Raw genomic sequence first — 26280 nt, forward strand, 5'->3', positions numbered from 1 at the left:
GTCTGCTAGAACGATGCAAGATTTGGGGCTATCGCTCAAGGCTTTGTAGAAGTTAGAGAGAGGAGTCTCTTCTTCGTCGGGCATTGTGTCAGGTGATGTGTGTGAAATAGTAGCTAGAGGTGTAGTGGGTGGTATACTAGATAGACTTGTTTGTTGACGTTGTTGTGTAATTACGTTCGGTGTTTTTGTTCGGCCAGACCTTAATCTCATACAAGGCTAAAACCAAATTTAGCTAAACACATCAACACTCCAAACAATTCTGATATACTAGTATAAACCTCTAACAGGAGATGCGAGGTGCGGAAGAAAGGAATACCTGATTGCGTCCTTGCTTCGCTTATGAATAGCGTCTTGTTTATGCGTGTTCAGTGTATATAACAAGTTAGAACACTGAAAAACTTGAAAAATCAAAGTTCGAGTCAAAACTGTAGAATTCCGGAAAAATTAGCAAAAGGCTGGTGCTCTCATAGAAGCTGTGATGTCGGCTCGTGTAATTTTCAAATTACAGTGTGTTTTAGTATGTGGTCGCTCAAGGTTCGAGTTAGGGTTATAGAAGCGGCGCTCCTTATAAGCGGGTCGCTTCGGTGTATTTTTGTCCGAACTTTTCAACTGAATCGAAAACCACGAGATGAATCAAAACAAGGGTGGGTGGGTGAAATGGGACTTTAAGAAAAGTACTTACTCTACGAAAACAATGCGAAAGTGAAACTAAGATGGCAGCGGCGCCATTTGATAAAACATAAAATGAAATAGTTTACCTATGAAATGAATGATAAAACTCAAAACGTAAGTAAACTAAAACTAATCTATGTGCCTATATTTCATCAAAGATTCTACTCTCAATCCTATGAGATATAGTGGAGTAGAGTGATTCGTTCCACTCCTAGTCCTTCCGCATGTTAATGTTCTCTACGTATAAGTACTCTTAACTCTAAAGTCTAATGAGAGATTTACGAAGTGGCAACTAGACTACGATGCAACTACCCACAAGATGCAACTAGTCGATTATCAAAATAACTATAGGAATGCTACGTTGATTCGATGATAAAGAGTTAGAGGGGGATTGATTCCACCTTAACTCAACTTAATCTTATTAACGACGAATCGTCGAAATCCGACTTGAACTGCTTTGCAAAACAATTGGTTCTTCCTAATACCTAATTACACATGGCATTCCTACCAATTCATAACTAGCATGTGAACGATTAAACCCATTCTCATGGTGAACTAATCATTTCTAGAGTAGAAGGGAAATTAAGACGACTCTACGATAATCGGAATCAAGCTTTCATCAAGGCTTCTCAACCCCCTCTAATGGAGGTTTAGTCGAGAATCATTACGCAATCGTTTCCGATTAAATTAAAACTAAACATAATATAAAGAATTGAATTTACTAATCTAAATTAAACAATAATTAAAATCTAATTAATAATTAAGAATTGAATAACAAGTAATAAATGAAATCAGATCTAACACAAATGTAAATGACAAGAATCGAAATTAACAAACTAGCTATTTTATTAATCAAACTAATTAAGTAATAATGATTAAGAGTTTAATCTAAAACAAGAATTGGATTTGAAACTAAACTTAATTAAAAACAATTAAATCTAGATCTAGAAGCTATTCTAATGGCTACTTTCTATTCTAAGCTACTTTTATTTTCTAACCTCCTATTTACCATTAACAAAGAACTAAGCTTTTGTTTTTATACTTTCAGATCCAAAAATCATGCATGGGCTTGGAGCCATGTTTTGGGCCAGAGAATCAGGCCCAAAACCCAATTCTTTCAGTCCAAAAAGGCCTCTTCAGCTGCAGTTGGTTTCAACAGACTTTTCATCCACTTTTGCTCCTCTGATTGGATCAAAGCTTAGACCATTGGAAATCTCTTTCCGAGCCGGTCGTTTTGACATAAGGTAGACCCCATTCCGAGGTCTGTGTCCAAAGATATGGCCTTCGGAAGTTCTCACGACTTTGTGTCTTTGTTTTACGCCCAGCGTCGACTTTTCAGCTTTTGACCGGGCTTTAGAAAGGCTTTGTCTTCTTGAATCTTGGCCTTTAATCACGGAACTCCTTAGTAACCGACCTTTGCTCCTTTATCTCGCTAAAGTGGCACATTTCTGCACATAATGGACTTTGAAACACGAAATGCATAAAACACGTAATCAGTGTTAACTCTTAATTATTACTCACATAATTGGTCTAATAGTATGACTGTTACAGGGTTAAAACTACAGTTTTGGGCTCTTATTAGGGATCGAGATGCACGTACTTCAAATAAGAGGGTAGAGATTTTAAATCCGGAGTTGGAGGATTGGGAATCAAGGACTCGTGAGGGGTCATCTCTTCAATGGAAAAGAGCGAGTCTGATTCTTCTGAATCAGTTAACAATGCAGCAGTAAGGTCAAATAGTGGTACCGACTCTAATAATACATGGACATCCTTAATGTACGAGTCATCGTCAAACTCATGATTATCAAAAGAAAGAAATTGGTGTACCTCATCTTCGAGAAAAGAGTTTGTGGAATAATCGTGTGCTAGACTATCAACAAAGCTAATCTCGCCCTCTATTATAGGATTGGGAAATTGTTTCATTAATTTGAACACGTTAAGTTCGCAGAAAGGTTCCCGAAAGACAATGTCATTGAACCGTCTCGACAATTTATGAGAGGTTTAGCAATTGCAAGAAATGGACGTCCCAAGATGATAGGAATGGAGTCACAGGCCACTTCGGTATCTAGAATGACAAAATCAACAGGGTAGTAAAAATCTTGGACCTTGACTATGACGTTTTCTACTATGCCCTTTGGGTACTTGAAGGAGCGATCCGCGAGTTGCAGAGTCATATTGGTAGGTTTTAATTCATGAAGACCTAACTGCTTAAATAAGTAGTAGAGAAGTAGGTTAACAGTGGCGCCTAGGTCTAAAAGTGCGGTAGTGGTATACTTGTCGCACAACGTGCATGGTACAGTTGGTCGACCTGGGTCTTTGTATTTAACCACACCATTGGTAGTTGTAATCGAGGAAACTGCTTAGTGAGGAATGCTTGTTGAGGAACATTCATATGTCATTTGGTGGTGCACATGTCCTTCAAAAACTTGGCATGCTTTTGCAAATGCTTAAGCGCATCTAGAAAATGTAGGTTTATGGTCAAATTTTTGAAGGTTTCACGGATCTCGTCGAAATGTTCGTCAGGTTTGTTCTTTGCCAAACGGGCAGGGAATGGAGCTTTTGGGCAGAATTGCACAAATGGATCAGTGGCGTCTTTCCCTAGGGACGTGGATGTAGATTTGGAAGGAACAACTTCATCCATTATAGGTTGCGAGGTAGGAGTTGGAAGGACATCAGCCATGGCTTCCGTCGATTCGACGTCTGGCATACGTATGTGATTGTCGATGGTTCGGCTAGAACGAAGAGTGGTAATGGCATTTACCTCACCCTGGCTTAGATTACTAGATTCTGGTGCATTGTTGAGTTCAAAGGCAGTGTTTGTAGGCTTAGGGTTTGGAACTGCTTGGCCAGGGAACACGCCCTTTTGACTTTTATCCTGTGCTAACAGCTGAAGAGACTGTTGGATAGATGCTAAGATTTGATTATGTTGATTCATGTAAGTCAGAAAAGTTTCAGCTGTTTTATCGGCAGTGGATTGTACCAGTGGAGTAGTAGGAACAAGTTCACGGTTATTGTTTACGGGTTGATTTTGGTAGCCATATCCTTGATTAGCAGGAATAAGGTTGCGGTTGTTTTGGTACCCTATATTTGCTTTGTTGGAAAAATTACCTTGCCCTTGCTGGAATTGCGGAGGATTTCCTTGATGATAGGAATTGTAGTTCGCGGGTGGTCGTACAGAAGCATTGTTGACACCCGGAAGAGCTTATTGTTGGGCAAGGGTGCCCAAGCCAAATTCGGATATTGTCGCCAAGGTGTATTAGGGTTGTTAAAAGCACAAGCCTCCTCAGAAGATTGGGGAGGGCACTCGTATACCAAGGGACAGTAAGAATCGGTGTGCTCCGGACTTAAACAAAGAGGACATGGGGAAGCGTTGGCAGCCATGACCTGTTTGGGTTTTTAATCATTTACTTGAATCAAAAGAGCATCGACCTTTTTGTTTAGGGACTCGATCAGAGTTTTTAATTCCAGATCGGGTTTGACCTTGAACGTAGATGTAACCTTGGTAGGAGTGTCTTTAGAAGATCTGGAAGAATCAGTGTTTCCCCAATGGGTGCTTCGTGAAGCTTGTTTCTCAAGGAAAGTGTATGCTTCAGTAGCGCCTTTGTCCATGAAACAACCGTCGTTCATGATATCTAATGTTTCTTTTTGATGGTCAGAGAGACCATTAAAGAATGAACGAACTAATACAGCGGTGTCGAGTTGATGATGGGGACATTCGAGAAGCAGATCAGTAAATTTGCTCCATGCTTCCGAAAAGGATTCCTAGGGATGTTGGCGAAATAATTGAATCTTCTGAAGCATTTATGTAGTTTTCTTCTGAGTATAGAATTTTATCATGAATGCTTGTACGAGCTTGGCCCATGTGTCAATGGATTGCGATGTTTGTCCTGCGAGCCAAACTGAAGCTTTATCAGCTAAGGTGAAGGGAAATAACCTAAGCAAGACTTGTTCATTGGTAACGGTGGGATGGCGGAAAGTGGTGACTACTTGTTGCATCTGACGAAGATAATTGTATGGTGTTTCATGGTCTAAACCATGGTAAATAGGTAACAAACCGAATATGTTTGGCGGAATGCGAAAATCACCTACAATCACATCGAGTTTAATATAGGAAGCAGGTCCTTCCTGTAAGGCAGTATAGAAATCTGAAAGGGGTTTCTCGACTGTGGGATTTTCATGAGCCATAACTAAAGGAGATAATGGCAACAGAGATGTTTGACGAGGTTGGTTTACGGAGGAGGAACTATGTCTAGGAGATAGTATAAGCAGTTGTTTATTGTATTTCCGACGACGATATGTAAGTTCTAATTCCTTATGTTTACCAGACCGTAGTCTCATATAAATACAAATTTTAATTCAAGGCTCATAAGGAACGAATTATGATTGGAGGTTTTAGAATTAAGGAAGGAGGGAGGTGAAACATGTCTTCCTGAGCTATTGCTGACTTGAGCAAGTAAGCTAGGATAACGTGCAAATATTCAAGCAACCAGGTCACCTGAGAGAATTGAGGGAGGTTGTTCGTGCTAACACGTTCCTTAATTAGGCAACCTCAATATTTCGAGTTTCCTAGACACTGATGGAATATGATAATGATTTATGATGGTATATTATGCGGGTGTTAAATGATGAAGATGAAATTTTAATTACTAGGATTTTTTTATTTTTTATTTATTTTTTAATTTTTAATTTATTTTTTTAATTTTTAGTTTACATAATTAATGTATTATGGAGACGTGATTACGAAACATGTAATTAAAAATGATAGATGCCAAAATAGAAACTAAACATACATGCTAGTTTTACACATGAAGTCTACACATGCAACTCTATATTACTTATACGTGAATAGTATTATGTCCTACGCATGCAATAATCTATAGCTACCGATACGTGCAATTATATGTGAGCTAGGGGAATGTCGAGAACGAACTCATGCAAATGAATACCGCGTACGTGAATTGATGTAACATACACATACAAAAATATTCTAAGCAGGTGGTTTGAAACTACGCATACATCCAAATATATTTGAATCATATTAATCGTGTTAACGTGAAGATGTAATGACGAACCATATTTACATGCAAAGAGTTCTCATGCCAACACATAAACATGCAAGGTAAAACAGATTATAGCAAACAACCAAATAATATCCTCGACAAAGTTTAAGGAGTTTAAGAATTTGAAACCTGGCGTCCCGCGATTCCTCGTACAACGATCGAACTAACTCCCGAGCTCATGAACTTACTGGATAAACAGGACTAGAGAGTCCAAAAGAGTACTAAAAAGGAAAGTGGCCTGTACCTAAAAACCGGAGTGTTGATACTCCAGGTTAGTCTCACGCGCTACTAATATAGTCTTGTCTGAGACTCTTTCGTCAGTTCAGTACTTCAAGTTCCTACGGAATACTTAGACTGTGCTAATAAAAATATACAAGATCTGGTTCACAGGTATCTATTAGTAGAAAAAGTTGGGGCAAACAGGTACGGAACACGTTAATATTGTAGAAAGAAATGAAAATAAAAAAGATGAGGGGCTAGGGGAGGGGGTTTATATTTGATGTATTCCAGTTATTACGTTAAATGTCCAATGTCCTTCAGCGTGTAGTGGCGCCATTTGGTAAAACGTTAATTGTATGTTTTTTGGTTTTATACTTAAGTCCGAGGTCCACAGTCCGAAGTTCGAAGACCAAAGTCCAAGTCCAAAGTCCGTATAGTCGTCCGTTTAGTCAAGTTACCTTACTCACGTGGGTTTGGTAGGATAGGTTGAGTAAGGGAACGTCCAAACCTTAAGGCTCGGCAAGGTTCACAACTGGAATTACAACTTTTAGTGAGTAGGATTTTAGGTTTTTTAGTTGGTTTAATTAAATTAACGGTAATGTAAATAATGTAAATTACTAACGGTGATTTCGATATAAATAAACAAAGATAGAGAAACAGGGAGAGGGTTAATCATACTCATGCAAGAATTATTTTTTAACAATTTATATTACCACATCACTACAGCTCTAATTCGTCTCGAGTTCATAGACAAACCCGAGACTACGTCGAGTATCGATCCCTAGCGAACCGCGCACATCTCTGAGTCACATCGCACTAGCATAAGGAGTTGAACTAATATTTCATCTCACGGAATATCATTTCAGCTCCGGCTTGATTCTACATTATTTGGACAAATTGGAGAGGCTATGCGACACGTGAGAGAGTCACGCCGAAGATATTTTGGGTCTCTCGCGAGACTGTTCTGGAGCATCAGCACTCCAAATTTGTACAGTCTCAGTCATTTTGGGACCGGATATCTAATCTACACCTAATTCCTAAGCAGTGATTATAGAATATTAAAGAGCCAATCCGGATTCTCACACGAGCAGCATAACCCTCCCCCTGAGGGGGGGGGGGATTAGCTCATGGTCATTGAATGAATAATTAAACTTGCTGTATACATTAAATAAATAAATGCAGGACAGGAATTAAACTTGAAAAGAAATGATTTTTATTAAGAAGAAATGACTTACACATTATTTAAGCTACTGAAATGAAAATGACAGAATTTAAGCTGTTGGAATGAAAAAACTACAGACGATTAACTAGCTAATGTATAGGCTAAAGCATAAAATGATGAAGGCCGAATAATGAAGACCCCCCCCCCCCCCCATATATATAGGCTGGAGAGCCTTGTGAAGGATTTAATTGTGTTTTGTCCGCTTCTCAATGTGAGACGTTCAAAACTTTGAATAACAAAGTTTTGTTTTTACCTTGTTTAATTTGCTTTGTCTTTTCCTTATTAAGGTTTTGTCTTTTTATGTTTTGGTTTTGTCTTTTAGCCTAATTCAATTCAAACATTGAATTGGTATGTGTCTTTCCCATTGCAAGGTGGCACAAAATTGTGACCATCACTTGCCTATGCTGACTCGTCATGCCTTTTGGGCCCGCAGAGTGGGTCCACTTTGTGTGTCCAGTGGCGGTGCTGATTTTGGTATTTTTACAACTTTCTGTCTTTGCGTAGAGTTTGTCACCCTGGTCGCTTTGGCAGTTCACTAGCCAACATTGGTACCTAGATTTATCAGATGTGAGCTTCGAAAGTTTGCTGCTTCTTTATATGTGGACCCGTTTTGCACTAGTTTTGTTCTTTTGGAAACTTCGACTCTAGTCAGGCTTTGTTGGGCTTCACTGGGGTTGAGTGGGGAACTTCAAATATTCCAGTATTCCCATACTTCGATGCATGTTTTATCATTATATTCATGTTAACTGCGGAAACCTGCAAAAGTACGAAAATATAATTATTACATGATTATTAAACGCATAATCGATCAAAATGTTATGTCTCTCGGGGTTTAATATTACAGTTTTGGGTGTTTATCATATCCTTTCATAGTTTTAGGTGATTGGGAGAGTGCCGATACTGAAGCCATTCCTCCTCTAAAATATCAAGTTTTCAATTTTTTAGGTATACCATCCCTTTTGTTTATTTTCGATATTTATATATTAGAATCCAAATCTTTTCAGTTTTACTTCCTCATTTCAATAAGGTTCACAGGAACTCGAAAAGAGTACTCAAACTTTTGGAAGGAACTGATGAAGAAATCGATGCCAAAACTAGGGCCGATAAAGAAGGCAATCCCAACGATAAAGTTCCTATTTCGGACATCAATAATTACCATGCTCCTCTTTTCGTTCTCAAAATTTGGGCTCTTCAAAAAATAGGTCAGTCACCTATTCCAACTCAGTCCCCTTCATAAACTCTTCTAGATGACCCTTTTTTCTTCTGTCCTCCTTCGCTTTGCATGAACTGCCTCCTAATCTTCCCCAAGGTTATATTGATTACTTAAATAACAACCTTAAAATGACTCTAGATCTTTTTCCCCAGATTAAAAAAGAAGTTCCTGACTTTTATCAATATCCAATTTTGCAAGATATATTTGATCAGCATATTTTGTTGTATACAGATATGGCACCTCGAATGTCGATGAACCCAAATGCTTGTCACCAATTATCTGATAAGGGAAAAAAGAAAGTTGCTGAAAACATGTCGGCCAAAGCCCATAGGATGCACACTGCCCTTTCTTCAGATACTCATGCTGCTTTTTCTAAAGATAAGCATCTTGCTCCTTCCCAAGAGAAACCCCTTGCTCCTTCACAAGATACCCATACTCATTCTATTTCCAAGAAAAGAAAAACTACATGTGGTGAAAGTGGGCTTGATGCTTATCAAACCCTTGAATCTGTTCCCTCTGCCAACACTAGTCACCTCTTCAAACCTGTCTTCTGTTTGATTAATGGAAGTGATATCCCTTTAACTGCCTCACTTTTTGCTTACAATCCCAGTGAGGATTTAGGTGTTACTCTGTCTACCAATTGTGTTCTCCCTAATGATAAAATAGCCATGTGTAATGTAACTTCCGCTGAACGCCTGACAATCCTTTGTGATCATATGGAAAAGGTATTTGTACTTTCTCTTCTATCATTTCATAATGGTTTCACCTCTTTCTATATACTTATCTATTTCCGTTGTTTCCATAGGCTAAAGTGGCTGCCCTGGCCCTGTTTGATCTTAAATATAAACAAAACTGCGATCTCGGTCTTCTTCAAAAGACAGTTGACTCTCAGCAGCGGGAAGTTGATAGATTAAACCGAGATGTGGCTGGTTTAAAGAAGGAAAATAGTCAACTGAATAGCGATCTGAAACTTCATGCTGAAATTGTTGAGAAGACTTTAAACCAGAAGGTTGCTAAACATGCAGATATTTTGAAGCAAATTACCGAAGACTTTGCTAAAGAAAAAACGAAGTATGAGGAAGCTTCTGATGTTGAATATAACGAAGTTGTTTTAGCTGTAAACCTTCTTGGTGATCGGTTGGAAGCTTTCAAACAGTACGTTCCTCATGCTGTCCTTGCAGAACATGGACTTATTTCCGATGATGATGATGAAGAAATTGCAACTACAACTCCTTCTAATCCTGAAGCATCAGTTATCACAGCTTCTCGCATTTCTACTGATACTACCCAAAACCTTGCTCCTGACTTAGCTTAAGTGGATGATCTTCTTAATACTCATCCGATTTAAAATTTGAAACTTTTGCTCATAATTCTGTAATATTGATACAATCTTCTTCAATCTTTATCACATACTTTTGTCTGTTACATCTATGAATGCCCATGTGATTTAAGCGTATACAACAAAGAGAGAGTATCAATGATACTTAGACATGTAACACCAGAAAATGCAAATTTTCGATACCCTTAACCAAAAAGAGAGTATCAATGATACTTAGACATGTATCACCAGAAAATAAAATTTTCGATACCCTCAACCAAAAAGCGAGTATCAATAATACTTAGATATGAATAATTAGAAAATGAAATTTTAGATGTCCTCAACCAAAAAGAGAGTATCAATGATACTTAGACATGTATCACCAGAAAATAAAATTTTCGATACCCTCAACCAAAAAGAGAGTATCAATGATACTTAGACATGAATAATCAAAAAATGAAATTTTAGATATCCTTAACCAAAAAGAAAGTATCAATGATACTTAGACATGTACCATCAGAAAATGAAATTTTCGCTACCCTCAACCAAAAAGAGAGTATCAATGATACTTAGACATATATTATCAGAAAATAAAATTTTCGATACCTTCAACCAAAAAAAGAGAGTATCAATGATACTTAGACTTGTATCATCAAAAAATGAAAATTTCGATACTCTCAAACAAAAAGAAAGTATCAATAGTACTTAAACATGTATCACTAGAAAATGAAATTTTTGATACCCTTGACCAAAAAGAGAGTATCAATTATACTTAGACATGTATCATTAGAAAATGATATTTTCGATACCCTCGACCAAAAAGAGAGTATCAATGATATTTAGACATGTACCATCAGAAAATGAAATTTTCGCTACCCTCAACCAAAAAGAGAGTATCAATGATACTTAGACATATACCATCAGAAAATGAAATTTTTGCTACCCTCAACCAAAAAGAGAGTATCAATGATACTTAGACATGTATCATTAGAAAATAAAATTTTCGATACCCTTAACAAAAAAAAAGAGTATCAATGATACTTAGACAGGTATCATCAGAAAATGAAATTTTTGATACCCTCAACAAAAAACGAGAGTATCAATGATACTTAAAATATCCTTGTAATATGAACCCACTACTTTAAAATTTAAAGGCTCGTATTATCCTTAATAAAAATGAAATCAGAAAACTGACTCAAAACCCGATATACATTGAAATAATTTCTCATTAAATTTTACTGACTTACCATTAAATGAATTACCACTTTTGAACTGTCCTATGCACAGATAACCAAAAAAAATTACTTTTTCAACTGATTCCATTAAATCTCCTCATTTTCTTGCTAATCACCATTAATCTTCCTCATTCTTACCATTTCTTACTTATATAAAAACTCCTCCACTAACATGAATCTAGCTTACGTTTTACAAACCTTTTTACTGAAAAATGACAAAACTTAATAGTAAAATGTCTTCTTTTTCCTATTTTCTTACCATTCTTGCTGTTTTCATGGTTCTTCTGGAATGGCCTCATTGTTCAGATTGCCCAACAACTGAGCATTCCGATGATGAAGGGGAAGAATAAGAAAATGAAGAAGAAGAAGAAGAAGAAGAAGAAGAAGTTGAAGAAGAAGAAGAATATGAAGATGAGTAGCTTCGAGACCCATATTGTAATGAAAAAAGCAATGATGGTTCTGTCACTAGTGGTGATGATGATCATGAAGATGATGATGAAACTGAAGATGAAGATGATGATGAAACTGAAGATGAAGATGAAGATGAAGATGATGATGAAACTGAAGATGAAGATGAAGATGATGACTGACGTTTTCTTTTTGTTATTCATTTTCCAATGCTATGTAATTTTTCCCAATGCACTAAGTAATATTTTCGATACTCTCCAACATAAAACAAAAACTTAAATTAGTGATACTTATAACATATAACTTTGATCATGAAAAATTTCCGATACCCATAAACAAAAAGACACATACCTTAATTATTTGACAATTTCTGACACCCAAGCTTTTGATAATATATCTGATATCATAACTTTTTATGCTAGGCTCCATATCGGATTTCAACATCAAGACTTTTGATGATATGCCTGATATCAGGGCTTTATATGCCTGGTATCTGCCACTATTTCTGATACCATGACTTTTGATGATATGCTTAATACCAATATTTCTGTCGATATCAGAGCTTTATATGCCTCGTATCTGCCACTATTTCTAATACTAGGACTTTTGACAATATGCCTAATACCAACATTTCTGTCGATATCAAGACTTTATATGCATGGTATCTACCACTGTTTCTGATACCAGAACTTTTGACAATATGCCTAATACCAACAATTCTTTCGATATCAGGACTTTATGTGCCTCATATCAACACGTCTATTGATAATAGGACTTTATGTGTCTGATATCAACACGTCTGTCGATAACAGAACTTTATGTGCTTGGTATCTGCCACTGTTTCTGATACCAGGACTTTTGAGGATATGCCTAATACCAACATTTCTGTCGATTTCAGCACTTTATGTATCTGGTATCTACGACTATTTATGATACTAGGACTTTTGACGATATGCTTGATATCAACATTTCTATCGATATCAGGGCTTTATGTGCCTGGTATCTGCCACTATTTCTGATGTCAGGACTTTTGACGATATGCCTGATATCAAAATTTTGGTCGATATCAGGGCTTTATGTGCTTGGTATCTGCCACTGTTTTTGATACCAGGACTTTTGATGATATGTTTGATATCAACATTTTTGTCGATACCAGGGCTTTATGCACACATTATAACATCATTACTTTATGAATTTGAAACTTTTTATTGAATTGAATATTCTTGCTACATAGCTCATTACATAATAAAATTGAAAAATTACACTATTGATATAATACCTTCAGATTATTGACATTCTGAGGTTTTGGTAGCAACTCTTCATTAACACTTTTCAAATAATATCCCCCATTTATTCCAACCATATGGATAATATAAGGGCCTTCCCAGTTTGCCAATAACTTTCCAGCTCCCTTTTCTTTTGTTGCTTAAGTCACCTCTTTCAGCACTAGGTCACCTTCTTGGAAGCTTCTTCCTCTGACCTTTTTATTAAATGCCTTTCGGAGCTGTCTATGATAAGAATCAAGTTTTATTCTTGCTTGTTCTCTTCTTTCTTCCAAGTTTTGAACCTCAGCTTGCATCCCTTGGTCATTAAGCCATTTTTCTACAAGCATTGTTCTGGATGTTGATACCACCATCTCGGTTGGAGTGACTGCTTCCGTACCATATGCTAGAGTGAATGGCGACTCCCCAATAGCTACCCTTGGAGTTGTTCTATATGCCCATAGCACACTATTTAATTCATCGACCCATAAGCCTTTCTGGTCTTCTAGCTTCTTTTTTTTTTTATTATCTATAATAGTCTTATTTGTCGCCTCAGCTTGCCTATTAACTTGAGCATAATTAGGTGCCGATGTGAAGTGCTTAATCTTATATGATTTTTGATAGGGTTATATACTAAAAGCATTAATTTTGTATTAACTCTAATTCTTTATATTTTGAATGAGAATCATATGGGCAAATGTTATGCATATTATATATGTTATTAGTTATATGCATGCGTCTAGTACTTTATATTATAGATGATATGGTGTGTGGTGACACACAGAAGATCATATCATCAGTACCTTATAAAAGATAAGTAAACGTTCACAACCTAGATGGATTTGGACAAACCATTGGTAGTTGTAGTATAATCTGGTATTAGTCTATCTTGACCTGCAGGAAGTCGGGTTGATGATGTCCCATTGAGGAGCTCATAAAGATTGTCATGTAAACCCTGCAGGTGGATTTAATCCGACATGACAATCAGGTTGAGTGGTACTACTCAAGGAAATAAGAAGTTGATTAATGTAGTTGTCAGTAACTTGACTTAATCAACGGGCATTCGATATCTTAAACATGGGGAGATCAACAAGCATATAATATGGAGCCCATAAACGTAATACACGTAATTTGGGATTAGGGCGGTAGTGTAACAATGGCCTTTAGTGGAATAAGCCATTTTTTAATGGACTTGGGCCGTGTGTTCTGGGCGAACATGGGAAGCCCAAGCCCATCAGGAGACCTAACCCTAATTTCTCCTCATGTCCTTGTTGTAGCCTATATAAAGAAATCTTTCTTTTTGGCTGAAATTAATCAATTTAGTGATTGAAAAAGAGAGGCAAAGAGAGAAAGAAAGGGTGGTAGATCGTTGTCCACATAACGTCCATTCTAAGGATAGGAATACAACAGAAGATCAAGAGGTTGCTGATTCCTAGAGCTTGGATTCTCAGAGATATCACAGCTGATCAAAAGTATGATTCCTAACCAAATCGTGAGAACCCTTTATTCCCCTACGCATGGGTTTTGCGGTTTGTAAATCATTACATGAAACCATAACGGTTCCTATAATTCTAGGAAATCTTTTACCTTGACTCTAATAAATTAAGGACCATTATCCGATATGATGGCATATGGTAGACCGTATTGACACACCACTCTTTCAAATAGAAAACTGATAATATCTTGTTCTTTGATGTATTACAAAGCTATAGTCTCTACCTATTTAGTGAAGTAGTCAGTCACAGCAAGCATGAATCTTTTCTTACCTCTCCCAGGTATTAGTGGTCCAACAATGTTCATCCCCCACAAAGAAAATGGCCATGAGTTAGGTACACAGTGCAACTCTTCTACTAGAATATGAATTACATGTCCATGCTTCTGACACTGGATACACTTCTTTGCATATCAAAGACAATCCCTTCGCATCTGTGGCTAGAAGTATCCTTGCCTCGCTATCTTGTTAGCCAATGATGTCCCTGCTGAATGATTTCCACACTCCCCTTCGTGCATCTCCGCAATAATTTGGCTAGCCTCGACCATCGATATACATTTTAAATGTGGTCCACCAGGATTTTTCAGATACAATTCATCCTCAATCAGCAGATATCTTTCAGCTCCTGCTTTTAATCTTCTAGCCTCATTTTTATCTTCTGGTAATTCACCTTTACACAAAAATGAAACATAGCTGCTTAACCATGACGCCCCCAACATATCTACTTCCATAACTTCTGAATATTTCGTATCGATACTTGGGTTTTGCTGAACACCAATGTGAAACAGATGTCCTTCTGTATTTTCAAGCATAGCTGCGACATATGCCAGTGCATCTGCATGTCAATTTTCTCCTCGATCGAGGTGCTAAAATTTAATCTTGCTAAAGTTTTTGAGCTTCAATCTAACAAAGTTCAAATAATCGATCATGTTATCGCATTTTGCTAAATATCCTCCATTGATTTGGCTTACCACTAATTGAGAATCACTGAATACAGATAATTCTTTGACATTTAGCGATTTCACCATTTCCAATCATGTTATCAATGTCTCATATTCTGCTTCGTTATTAGATGCATGAAACCACAGAGTAACTACTGACTCCAATCTTTGATTTTAAGGGGTTATCAGAACAGCTCCGATACCACATCCCTTTTGTCTTGATGATCCATCGACAAAAAGTCTCCACTCATTTGTACTAGCCCATGGATCATCTTCATCCATCACATCATCAACTTTTTTCAAATTTAAGGAACTATCTTTTTCAATCTTCCAATTTTCATCTTCAGCAGAAAAATCCTCTAAGAAATCTGCAAATACTTGGTTTTTTTTTCTTCTGAAACCCTATTCCTATATTCAATCCCAAACTCATCAATAAGTACTAACCACTTCACCATTCTTCCCGACTTGGCTGTCTTGGTTAAAGTTTGTTTTAAAGGAAGATTCGTCATGACAATGATTGAGTGGGACTGGAAATAAGGTTTCAACCTTTGAGTAGAATAGAGGAGAGCTAATGCATATTTTTCTAGCATCGAATATTGAGTTTCAACCTCGAGCATGGTTTTGGATTGAAAGTAGATAGGTCGCTCAACTCCATCTTCTACTTTTACTAGTACCGAACTAATAGCAAAGTTAGATACTGCGAGATATAAAAATAAAGTATCACCTTCCTCTGGCTTCATCAAAGTTGGCACTTCTTAAAGATACTTCTTTAATTTTGAGAATCCCAATTCACATTCTTCATCCTATATGAACTTTGTATTCTTTTTCAGCAACTTGAATAAAGGTTTGCAATGGTCAGAAGTTCTTGATATGAATCTATTCAAAGCTGCAACTTTTCTTGTTAATTTTTGTATCTGCTTCTTAGTATTTGGAGAAGGCATTTGCTGAAAAGCTCGAATCTAATCTGGATTCACATCAATACCTCTCTTTGGTATATACCCCAGGAATTTCCCTGAACTTACTCCAAAAGTACACTTCTCTGGGTTGAGCTTCATGTTGAATTGTCTGAATATTCGGAACACCGTATCGGTCTTTAACATGATCCTCTGTTTTCTTTTGATTTTATCACCATATCGTCGATATATACTTCCACAATATGCTTAATCAAATTTTTGAACATCTTCTCTACCAACCTCTGATACGTTGCTCCTGCATTTTTTAGACCAAACGACATTCTGATGAAACAGTAAAGACCTCCTTCTACAACGAATGCTGTTTTTAGTTGGTCTAATACTGCTATTATAACTTGAAAATATCCTTAATGACCATTGCAAAAACTTAACAACTCGAAACCAGCTATTCGGTCGACCAACTCATCAATCCTTGGCATCAGATAGTAATTTTTGGGACATTCCTTGTTAATATCTATAAAATCCAAACAGATTCTAACCTTTCCATTCTTCTTTGGGACAACCATAATATTTGCTACCCATTTAGAATTATCGATTTCCCTTATGATTCCACATTTTAGCATCTACTGAATTTCCTCTTGTACCGCATTCTCATATATCGGCATGACCCTCCTATGTTTATAATGCACTGGAATTGCTCCTTCTCACATATTCAGCTTATGAGAACATATAAGAGGATCGATACCTGGAAGATCAGCCATCGACCAAGCAAATACATCTTAATTTGTCTTTAGGAGTTCTATCAACTTTTGCCTCAATTTTGAACTCATCTCTGTACCAATAAAATTAAAGCAACTTTCATTGTTCTAACCGATATTTACTTTCTGTACTTCTTCCATTGTCTTGCTCGGAACCATTTCCACCTCTGTTTTCATCTCCGATGTAAACCTAAAATCCTTATGATGTTTCTTGGTATCGGACTTTGGAGATGAAATTTTTGCTAATTGCTATCTGGTGTCTACTTTTTTCTCTTTCATTATACCCTTGACAGTAACAAAATTGCATTTCTCGGATTCTAACTAATCACCTCTTATCTCATGTGGCCCATATGCAGTTGGAAATATGATAACCTGGTAGAAAGTACTCGGAACTGCCCTTATAGCATGTATCCACTTTCGTCCCAAGATAGCATTATGAATTGAATGATGCTTGATGACTATGAATTTAGTCATAATTGTCTGCGGACCTGCTCTTACCGGCAATTTAATTTCCCTAGCTGGCCTAGTAAAAGTTCCATTGAACCCAAACAAATTAAACTGCGGTTCTTTCAGATGCGACTCATCAAATCCGATACCTATATATCCTTTCCAAAAAAGAATAGGGTTAGTTAGACTTACCCCCCCCCCCACCAATTGCAAGATCCAATGGTTACGAGATGAATTTTTTTTCTTCAGATGAAGAAATCTGACCGTTGGATCACTCAAATGGGGTATCACTAATATTTTTGAAAACAGGGGGGTAACACTAATTGCAACTAGTAATGGGGGTAAGTCTAACTAACCCAAAAGAATATTTACTGAACTTCCACAATCAACCAGTACCTTTTGCACATCATATCCTGATATCCTTAATGTAATCAACAAAGCATTATCACAAGGCAACATTACCTTTGATAGATCATCAGGCACAAACATAATAGCTCCAGGTATGCTTGCCGATACTAATGCAGGGTTCACTGGTATCGACTCCATGTTTACTTCTAACACCTCTTTGACTGTCGATATCTTCTAGATTTTATCCCTTGTAATCTTTTTTTGTGGGATAACCCCCTTATATATCATGTTGATTACCCCTAAAGGTTTATCATTTACCATAGCTATCACTTCCGGTCTGGCATCAGCTCTGAACTCCCGAAGCTTTCCATCTCTCATTAATCGATCCACCTCACTGAGCAGCTGCAAACACTTATTTGTCTCATGATTCTTGACCTTATGAAAATTGCACAAAAGTTTATCTGCTATTTCCCGAAGCTTGAAAGTTGGATGCTGGAAATAAGGTTCTTTCCCTACCCTCCTTAAAATGTCTTCCACTATAGTATTAATGGCGATATAATTACTTGGATCTAATTCCTCTTTCAGTGATCTTTCAAACCTCTTTTTCTGTGAAGGTTGATTTTCTGATTTCGGATAAGGATCAGTTGATCTCCTCTTATCGGATTTGTTATAGTTATCCTCCTTGGTAGACTTATTTGATTTCGACACTTGCAACATTGGTTGAACCGATGCTGCTAGAATACCTTCTTCAACTTGCACATCTTTCTCAGTTTTATCATACAACTCTCTTAGAGTTTTTATATCCTTACGAAGCATATACTTGTGCATATCGGAAGCTGGAATAAGCCCTGTCTGAAATGCCATAACCGCTATCATTTCCGATTCATCTAAATGCTCTACGAGCTGCACCTCTGCCTTGGAATGCGACAAGAAAGTTTTAAGAGATTCCTTCTTCCCTTGCTTGAGTTGGAACAAAACCGACACTTGCTTTGGTTTTACTCGTTGATGCCCATAATTGGTCAAAAACTTTTCCTCAATCTCCCTAAAATATGATATTGACCCCTCCTGTAGAGAACAGAACCACTTCAACACCTTCCCCTTTAGACTTGAAGAGAAGGACTTGCACAATAATGAATCTAGATAGGATGTTCCTTGGTATATCGAAAACTGGTGTCGATATCCAAATAGATGATCCATCGGATCTGACGTCCCATCATATTGAGTATATTTAGGAATTTTGAACTTGGGTGGAATGGGCATTATCTCGACACTTTGATGTATCGGATTTCTGTTGGCATCATCTGCCAATCTTCATATCGATGCTAAAGTTTTCTCGAGAAGATGGTTTCCCAACTGCTTCTGCATCATCTCTTTGGTGATGGGTTATGGTATCAGAATTATAGGTATCGGCGATGCTTTTACAATTCTTTCATTTCTTGCTAATGCCTTTTCTATAAAATGACTTACTGACTTTGAACTACAAGCCTCCTCCTTTTCCTTCTGGAGATCCTTTAAAACTTGACTTGGATTTGAATTCTTCATCTCTTGATTCTCCTTATGTAATATAACATTCTATTTTTCCACTTCCTTCAACTGCTTCAAGACTTCTTGAAATGAGATTTCTACCTCAACGTTTTCCTCCTGATATCGCTTACTTACTGAAGCTCTTGTATTCCTTGTTTGCAATTGATTATCATTATCCACTCGCTTACTATTTTCTCTCTTCTTTGGAGCCATTATAATTCACTCCTCAATTCACTACTAACTCTTCCTTCACTCTTCTTTCACTCACACTCAGAACAAAACTACGAATTCAAAATCGAAGAAAAAGAAAACTTCACAATTTTCTTGTTCTCGATGCACAGACGGCGCCAATGTGATGACTAAGAACAATCCTTGGATAATTGATCTCAGATCACACGAATTAATGTTCATAATTGAAGATGAATGATAGAAAGATAGTTTGAACAAGATTGAATTGTAGTGAAACAAAGCTTTTTATTTATCAATAATGGAGGTTTACAATCTCTCTGATTCTCTCTTTCTCTCTCCTATTTCTAATAACTTTTCTGTGAATGATTGAATGAATCCTTTGTTTCACTTCATCTAGTCTTTATATAGTGTCCTCAATTAGCTTTGACCTAATCAACTCCTGACACGTGTCTATTGTCTTCCTCCTTCTTTTCCCGCTCAATACCTTCAAATGTTTGAAATAACCACAAAATATACTGAGATATTGACCCTCATGTCAATATCTTGAGTTTTTAAATATCATATAAAAATACTTAAAAGCACGATATTTGCCCACTACAAATTCTATAACAACCCTAACCACTGATTTGTCTGCCCACTGAAAAGGAGGTAGATAAGTTTTCATAGAACCTAGCTTTCACACAGCGCATGTGGGACTGGAAATGGGCACACTCAAGGCATCTTCTACATGCCTTGCATCTAGTAGGTTCGACCTTCTAGTTTCTCTCCTTGTTTCTTGAGCGATTCCCAATGAGCAGTTTCTTCTTGATCGAAGTGGAACAGTTGAAAGGTTTCTGCAAACGACTTATGGAACTGATCAACGCAATTGATTGAGTGTTGTGTCACACATGAATGGACGGAAGCCCTTCTCATGGGAGGAACATAGACGGAGAACAACGTTATGGGGATGCTCCATGCACACAGGGCACTTGGCTTCTTCCGATCCCATTCTTTAACATCCTCTAAAAGGGGCTTAGGCAGATACTGCAAGGATAAGGAGATGCCTTGGATCGGTCAGATGATACAGAATAACTTTTTCTTCCTTTTGAATTTTAGAATTTGCAGCATTTACCACCAAACATTACTATTCTATGAAACCACCTAAAAAAGTTAGACTAAGGATATTCAATTAAACACCACCATATCAATCAATGATTAAGCCTTGTGATATCCTAGCAATTGAATATTATTTTGTTTCACTCTTTAGCTTGTAGAGTATTCTATTCATAGCTTACTAAATGACATGTGATGGCCATACCTTATGGCAAACCTACTCAAAAAGCAAAATATTGTAATAATAGTACCACCACTTCTTGAATCTTGATATTTCTCGAATTTCTATTTGTTCTTCCTAGATTATAATGGTACTTGAAGCTACATTCTAAAAACATATTTATTAGTTTTCACAGAGAGGTTGAAAACATACCTAGTAGTAGCCAGTAGGACACCGATATTAATATTCCTAATTGGCTTAACCATTGGGTTAATTTTAAATAAAAGCACTACTGTATAACTATATGACAATGTATATATATCAATCACAATGAAGAAGTACGTGTTGATTTGATGAGATGAGCTATGTAAACTTTTATAAAAGGTATTTAGATGACACCAATAATGGTGTTCAAAAGAATTGAAAAGGACGTATCATCACACTGGAAGGACGTACATACGATATTTAACTCGTATGTACTGCTAGACATTGTCAACTCATGAAGCACCAAGTCAGGGAGAAAATCAAGGTCAATGCATGGTTACTAGCATAGAATCTAAAACCAAGAAGATAGATTATTCTTTGTCATGGATTCCACCACAACGTGATATCTACTTTTACTTTTCAGTAATATACAAATTTTCTACCCCAGATAACCATTTAAGTTTGATAGAGTTACCTTTGTAAGTCTGTTCCTCAGTTGTTGAGCAATCACAGTGCTCCATATTCAAAACACACTGCCATTTTTAAAATACGTCGCAATTAATTTTAGGAAATATGTTGCACTATTTGGTTTGAAGAAGAGGATGCATACCTAGTTGCTAGTAGTCACATGTCATCGTTGATCATCGTCACCTTTGTAGTCACATGTCATTCTAATCATCAAACAACAACAATAATGATCGTGAAAAAAATACCAAATAGATGAAGATAATAAAGAAGGAAAGAAGGGAATTGAAGAGTTTAAGTAAATTCATCTCTAAACTTATTTGGATTCAATTAAAGAATTCGTTATCTTTAAAACCCGGAATTAAGAAACGAATTCGTTTTCTTCAAAACTCCTAAAGTCTACCTTTCTCTCATTACACTGAAAATGACGCAAGAGAAGTCTGTAACAATATATGTGAGACATTTTTATCAGAAAAGTGGCGCCTCTCTAAACAGTTGATGTCTTTGAATTAGACCACCCCCTGGTCTGTTAGTGTACTTAAGCTTCATGGTAGAAGCTCAGTCACTATCCTCTGTTAGTAGCCCTTTCCCCGCTCACTTGTGGCCATTATCGGAATCAAGGCCGAGTTGGTCCCCAAAAAATGAAGGAAGAAAGAAAATGAACCATAATTTGTTTCTGAAAGGGATTAAGGGTGTAAAAACATATTATGTAGCCTTGTCTAGTGCCTACTATATTCACCATGCAATGCCTATACTGTTAGTGAACAATAAGCTAATACGGAACATGGAATAGTTGGGAATGAAACAGTTGGAACTTGGACATAATTCATCATTCAAAAAGAATAATCCACTTACTGAAAACGTCAAAAACCAAAACTTTGATTTTGAACATTCGAGGTAATACCATATATTGCAATTAAATTTTCATCCAATAATTAAACAGTTTCTAAACCATCAATGTAGAATTCATTTTTACAAACCTCGTATTTGTGCTTGTTCAATTCCTTTTAGGGTTGTACCTATTCTCCCTTTTCTTCCGCTTTACAATAGGTAGCAAACTGAATATACCATAAGGTCGACAATCATTTCCCTATTCAACACATCCTTTAACAAACAAACAATAATAAAACATTAAGATCATCCCTGAAAAATTCATAAAAGAAGGATTGAGTTGTCTATATCTAATAGCTACTCACCAAACAATGTAGAGATGAAGTCTCACAAATAGTGAGTCGGCCGATCGCTATATGTGAAACTTGCGTGCATGGTTTCAAAATTACTGTGTTGAATGGGAAGGTCTTATACAAAGAGTTAGAACTAAAGTCTACTAAAGATGTATAGTCCTACAATCGTAGAAGAGAAAGGCAAACAAAGCTTAAATGTTATAGAATAAAATACTCATAACCATTCCATTATTTTCCAAAGTTATGCAACATAATGTCTACTAGAGCATATATATAGTGATAAACACTCAAAACTGTAGTTTAAACCCCTTAATAGTATTACATTTAGGCCAATTATGTTTATAATAAATAAGAGTTAGTAATGTTTACGAGTTTTTGTGTATTTCAGGTCTTAAAGCTGTTTATGTGCTTAAAGATGCCATTTTACGTGAAAAATGAGTCAAGATGATGTTTAGAAGAGTTCTATATTTAAATCACAAGAATTAAGAAGAAAAAGCATTTTCAAGCCCAGTCAAAATTAGAAAGTCAAAGTCAATTCGGATAGAAAAAGGATAAAAAGCCAGCAAAACTTTAAAAGGGCGTATCTTTAGACTCGGGCTTCGGAATTGGTCCAACTTTATGTCAAAATGACCGGCTCAGAATAAGCTTTCTAATGGATCTAGCCTTACCCCAATCAGAGTTGTAAACGTAGATGAAAAGTGCACTGAAGTAATTTCCAGTTGCTTCAGCCTCTTTAGACTTAACCTAATGGACTTTGGCTCACATTAGAGGCCCAAATTCCTCTTTCAGGTTTATGCACGAAAATGTAACCTTAATTGTCTCCTATATAAAGAGGATTAAGGCTAAACATTACACTCTTTCCTCCACTTAGTCTCTAATTAGTTTTAGTTTAGTTTAGGGTTATAATTAGTTTTGTAGTGTAGCCCCTATTAGAACCTATCAATAAAAAGCTTTAGTTCTTCAATTAAATTCTTCTTTTTTATATTATGTATTTTATTGATTGTTTAGTTCATATGAATCCGATGACACTGGGCTAAACCTCTATTAGAGGGGGTTTATGAAGCCACGTGAGGATGATTAGTATTTAGTTTTATTATTGTTTTACATAAGAACTTTAAGTTCTTCGTTGTGAGTGTCTAGAGATAGAGCTCATAACAGAGAGCTAGAGATTAGAAACTCCATCAAAGAGATTTGTGGGGGTGCTAATCTCTCATGCTAGTCAAACAATGACTATAGAGATGTAGGTTGTTTACTAGGGATCAAGAAAGGCGATTCGATGACTAAACTAATAGCCAATCGAATCGTGTGATGGATTAACCCCTCTCTAATCCTTTCTCATATCTTTAATTCACTATTTTGACATCTTAGTTTACTGTTTTCATATCATATTACTCTCATCATTAGTTAATAGTAGTATATTCTAGATTCGTTTACAAGTACGTGCAAACAAGAGTGGATCGAAAATGATTACTCCTATATATTAACACATATTTAAAGAGTAAAATATTGAATGATTAGCATGATTTAGTACGGTAGAAAAATTGTTTCTACATCTATCAAATCAAAGTTATTATATAGCAATGACGCCCTATAAAGCATTTCGAATGGCTTATGAGGCAACATGTTAAACAACATCAAACGGACTCTGGGCATATGCCATCATAAAATTAAACAACAATAACACCACAACAATTCATAAAACCAAAAGAACAAATTAATTAGATGACTGAAGAGTAAAAAAGAAGACAATGAGAGGCTTGAATACTTGGTGATGAAGAAGAGGTTGAGCTTTCCTGAATTTTAACGGATTTTATACTGATGTTCAACAACTAAGAATTATAGGGTAAAACAAAGTCAACTAAACAATTTGAAGATACATGAAGATTAAGGTGCATAGTGCAAAAACTAAGGAAATGCTTGAGCTCATTATACCTGAGTGCCTAACATAACCATAGTTTTGAGGGTTCATGTTCACCCCATTTAAATAAGGAAATCAGACGAAGCCCTCCAAAACTCTAATTTAATTAATTGCAAAATAAAAAAATGAAATCAGACCAAGCACTCCAAAACTTTAATTAAACTACAAAAAGAAAAAAAAACTAACCATTTTGACGAATACCCTTGATGATACACGAGATATGTTTTTAAGTTTTCCTATCGATATCGTCATTTGCGCTTTCACCTCTCCCAGTCCTTTCCCGAAGCAAGAGAAAAGGAATAGGCAAAAAAAGATTTTCATTTTTTCCAATAGGGATTAGGCAACATAGATTAGGTACTTAGTGACGACTAAGTCCATTCTAAAGGCAGTGAACAATTCCTTCTAATATTTCATTAAGGGTATTCAGTGGTAGAAAGAAAAAAGGCTGGTCCAATTTAAGTGACCAGTTTAATTATGTTGTACTTTAGTAATAGAGATAACTTCTCTTCATAATTTAACTACAAGTCTACAACCCCTCATTTGTCTGTAGCCTCCCAGCGATTTGTACTACTCCCTTAATGAGAATCCAAAGAACTTTCTCCTTATTCAGTAGAAAGAACCAACACCCATCTACTACCTTCCAAACAAAATTAATAATTCATTCCTCAATGTTTTCAAAATTGAGAATACGTATTTTAGAGATATATTGTAGAGATATATTAGAGAAACAAACTTTTTCATTATATATTTCATATATTATTCTCTAGACAATCTAGAGTCTTACTATTACTATGCGGTTGCCTTCGTCTCCTACCACCTATCAACTAGGTAGCCGCATATATAATACTTAATGGCTTCATAGCTTATGATATCAAGCCTATTTGCTCAGTAAATTGATATTATTATTATGCATCATAATCTTTCACATATCGATATAATATGACCCTTACTCACTATGATGGCCAGGTATATAGTAGTGACCACTATAGTACTAAACTAAGTACTATGTAAACTCTTAGCAACATTTGCTTTCAGCTATGTGTGTCCAGGCTTTGCTTTCATATTCAGCTCGGCAAAAAAACAAAAAAAAAGGTTTGCGCTACCAATATATATACTAGTAAAATGCACGTGCTTTGCACGTGGTTAAAAGTAATTTACTAAACAATCAATATAATTTCAATTCAAATGGTCAGAGTATACAGAGGTGGAAATTGGTAACTATTAGTGATATGAAAGTTCATGATCTTTTCTATTTCAGCATGGAAACCCTTCAGACGTAATAAGTTGAGCACCTAGAGGTAGAAAATATCTCAAGATGCACATTTAATTGCAATGGTGCAAACATTGGAAATGATTTATTTGATGTTGATGTCATCGATTGTCATAAATATGCATATGTAGATACATTGTAAATTTATAATACAGAATTTGTACATTTGATCAATTGTTTTCCAAGTGATGACTGAAATGAACCAGTTCAACATAGCTAGTTTCATACCTGATTCTACAGGCAAATGCTATCAAGTGTTCAAAGCCCTGCATGTCTCTCATTGTTGTGCACTAATGCATTACTAGCAAAAGGCACGTGCTACACGCACGTTTTGTAGGCATCTATTGTTGACTAAGTCTTAGAATAGAGTAGGGTTACATTAGGTAAATAACCAGAAAGTATAGGGGCAAAAATGTCATAAAAAATAGAGAAGTGATTGAGAGATACATAAAAAATTATTAAAACACTATTGCAGGACTGTAGCTGAAGGGCATGGATTTTAAAATATTTTAGATATATAGAAAAGAAGAAAGTAAAATGAATGTCGTTTTCCATTTTAATTGAGTTCAAAACTTCTAAAGTGAAATACAAAATTCTTCGTGTATGAATAAGAAAAATACAATGATTATTTCTTATATAAACATGAGTGAAGGGAAAACAACTAAAAATTCCTACAAAGTAGGATAGCTAGAGGGAGCGGGACTTGAGCTTATTCAATGCAAGTGGAGTCACACCAATAACCTAACCTGCAACACGTAAAAAAGTTGG

At 36.2% G+C, this 26280-nt stretch overlaps 1 protein-coding gene across 1 annotated transcript; it reads right to left on the minus strand.

The window, feature by feature from the left end:
- Positions 1-17740: 17740 nt before the first annotated feature.
- Positions 17741-18703, minus strand: LOC147492674 (uncharacterized). The gene has a single exon (XM_086567589.1). The coding sequence runs from the start codon at positions 18701-18703 to the stop codon at positions 17741-17743; it is 963 nt and encodes a 320-aa protein (XP_086423715.1).
- Positions 18704-26280: the final 7577 nt, after the last annotated feature.

The sequence above is a fragment of the Coptis chinensis genome, chromosome 6 (genome assembly GCF_015680905.1).
Source record: "Coptis chinensis isolate HL-2020 chromosome 6, ASM1568090v1, whole genome shotgun sequence".
NCBI classification, from domain to species: domain Eukaryota; kingdom Viridiplantae; phylum Streptophyta; class Magnoliopsida; order Ranunculales; family Ranunculaceae; genus Coptis; species Coptis chinensis.

What these genes read in the sequence shown, in the direction of transcription:
- LOC147492674 (XM_086567589.1), bottom strand. Translation starts at nt 18,703, where the DNA reads ATGGATCATCTATTTGGATATCGACACCAGTTTTCGATATACCAAGGA.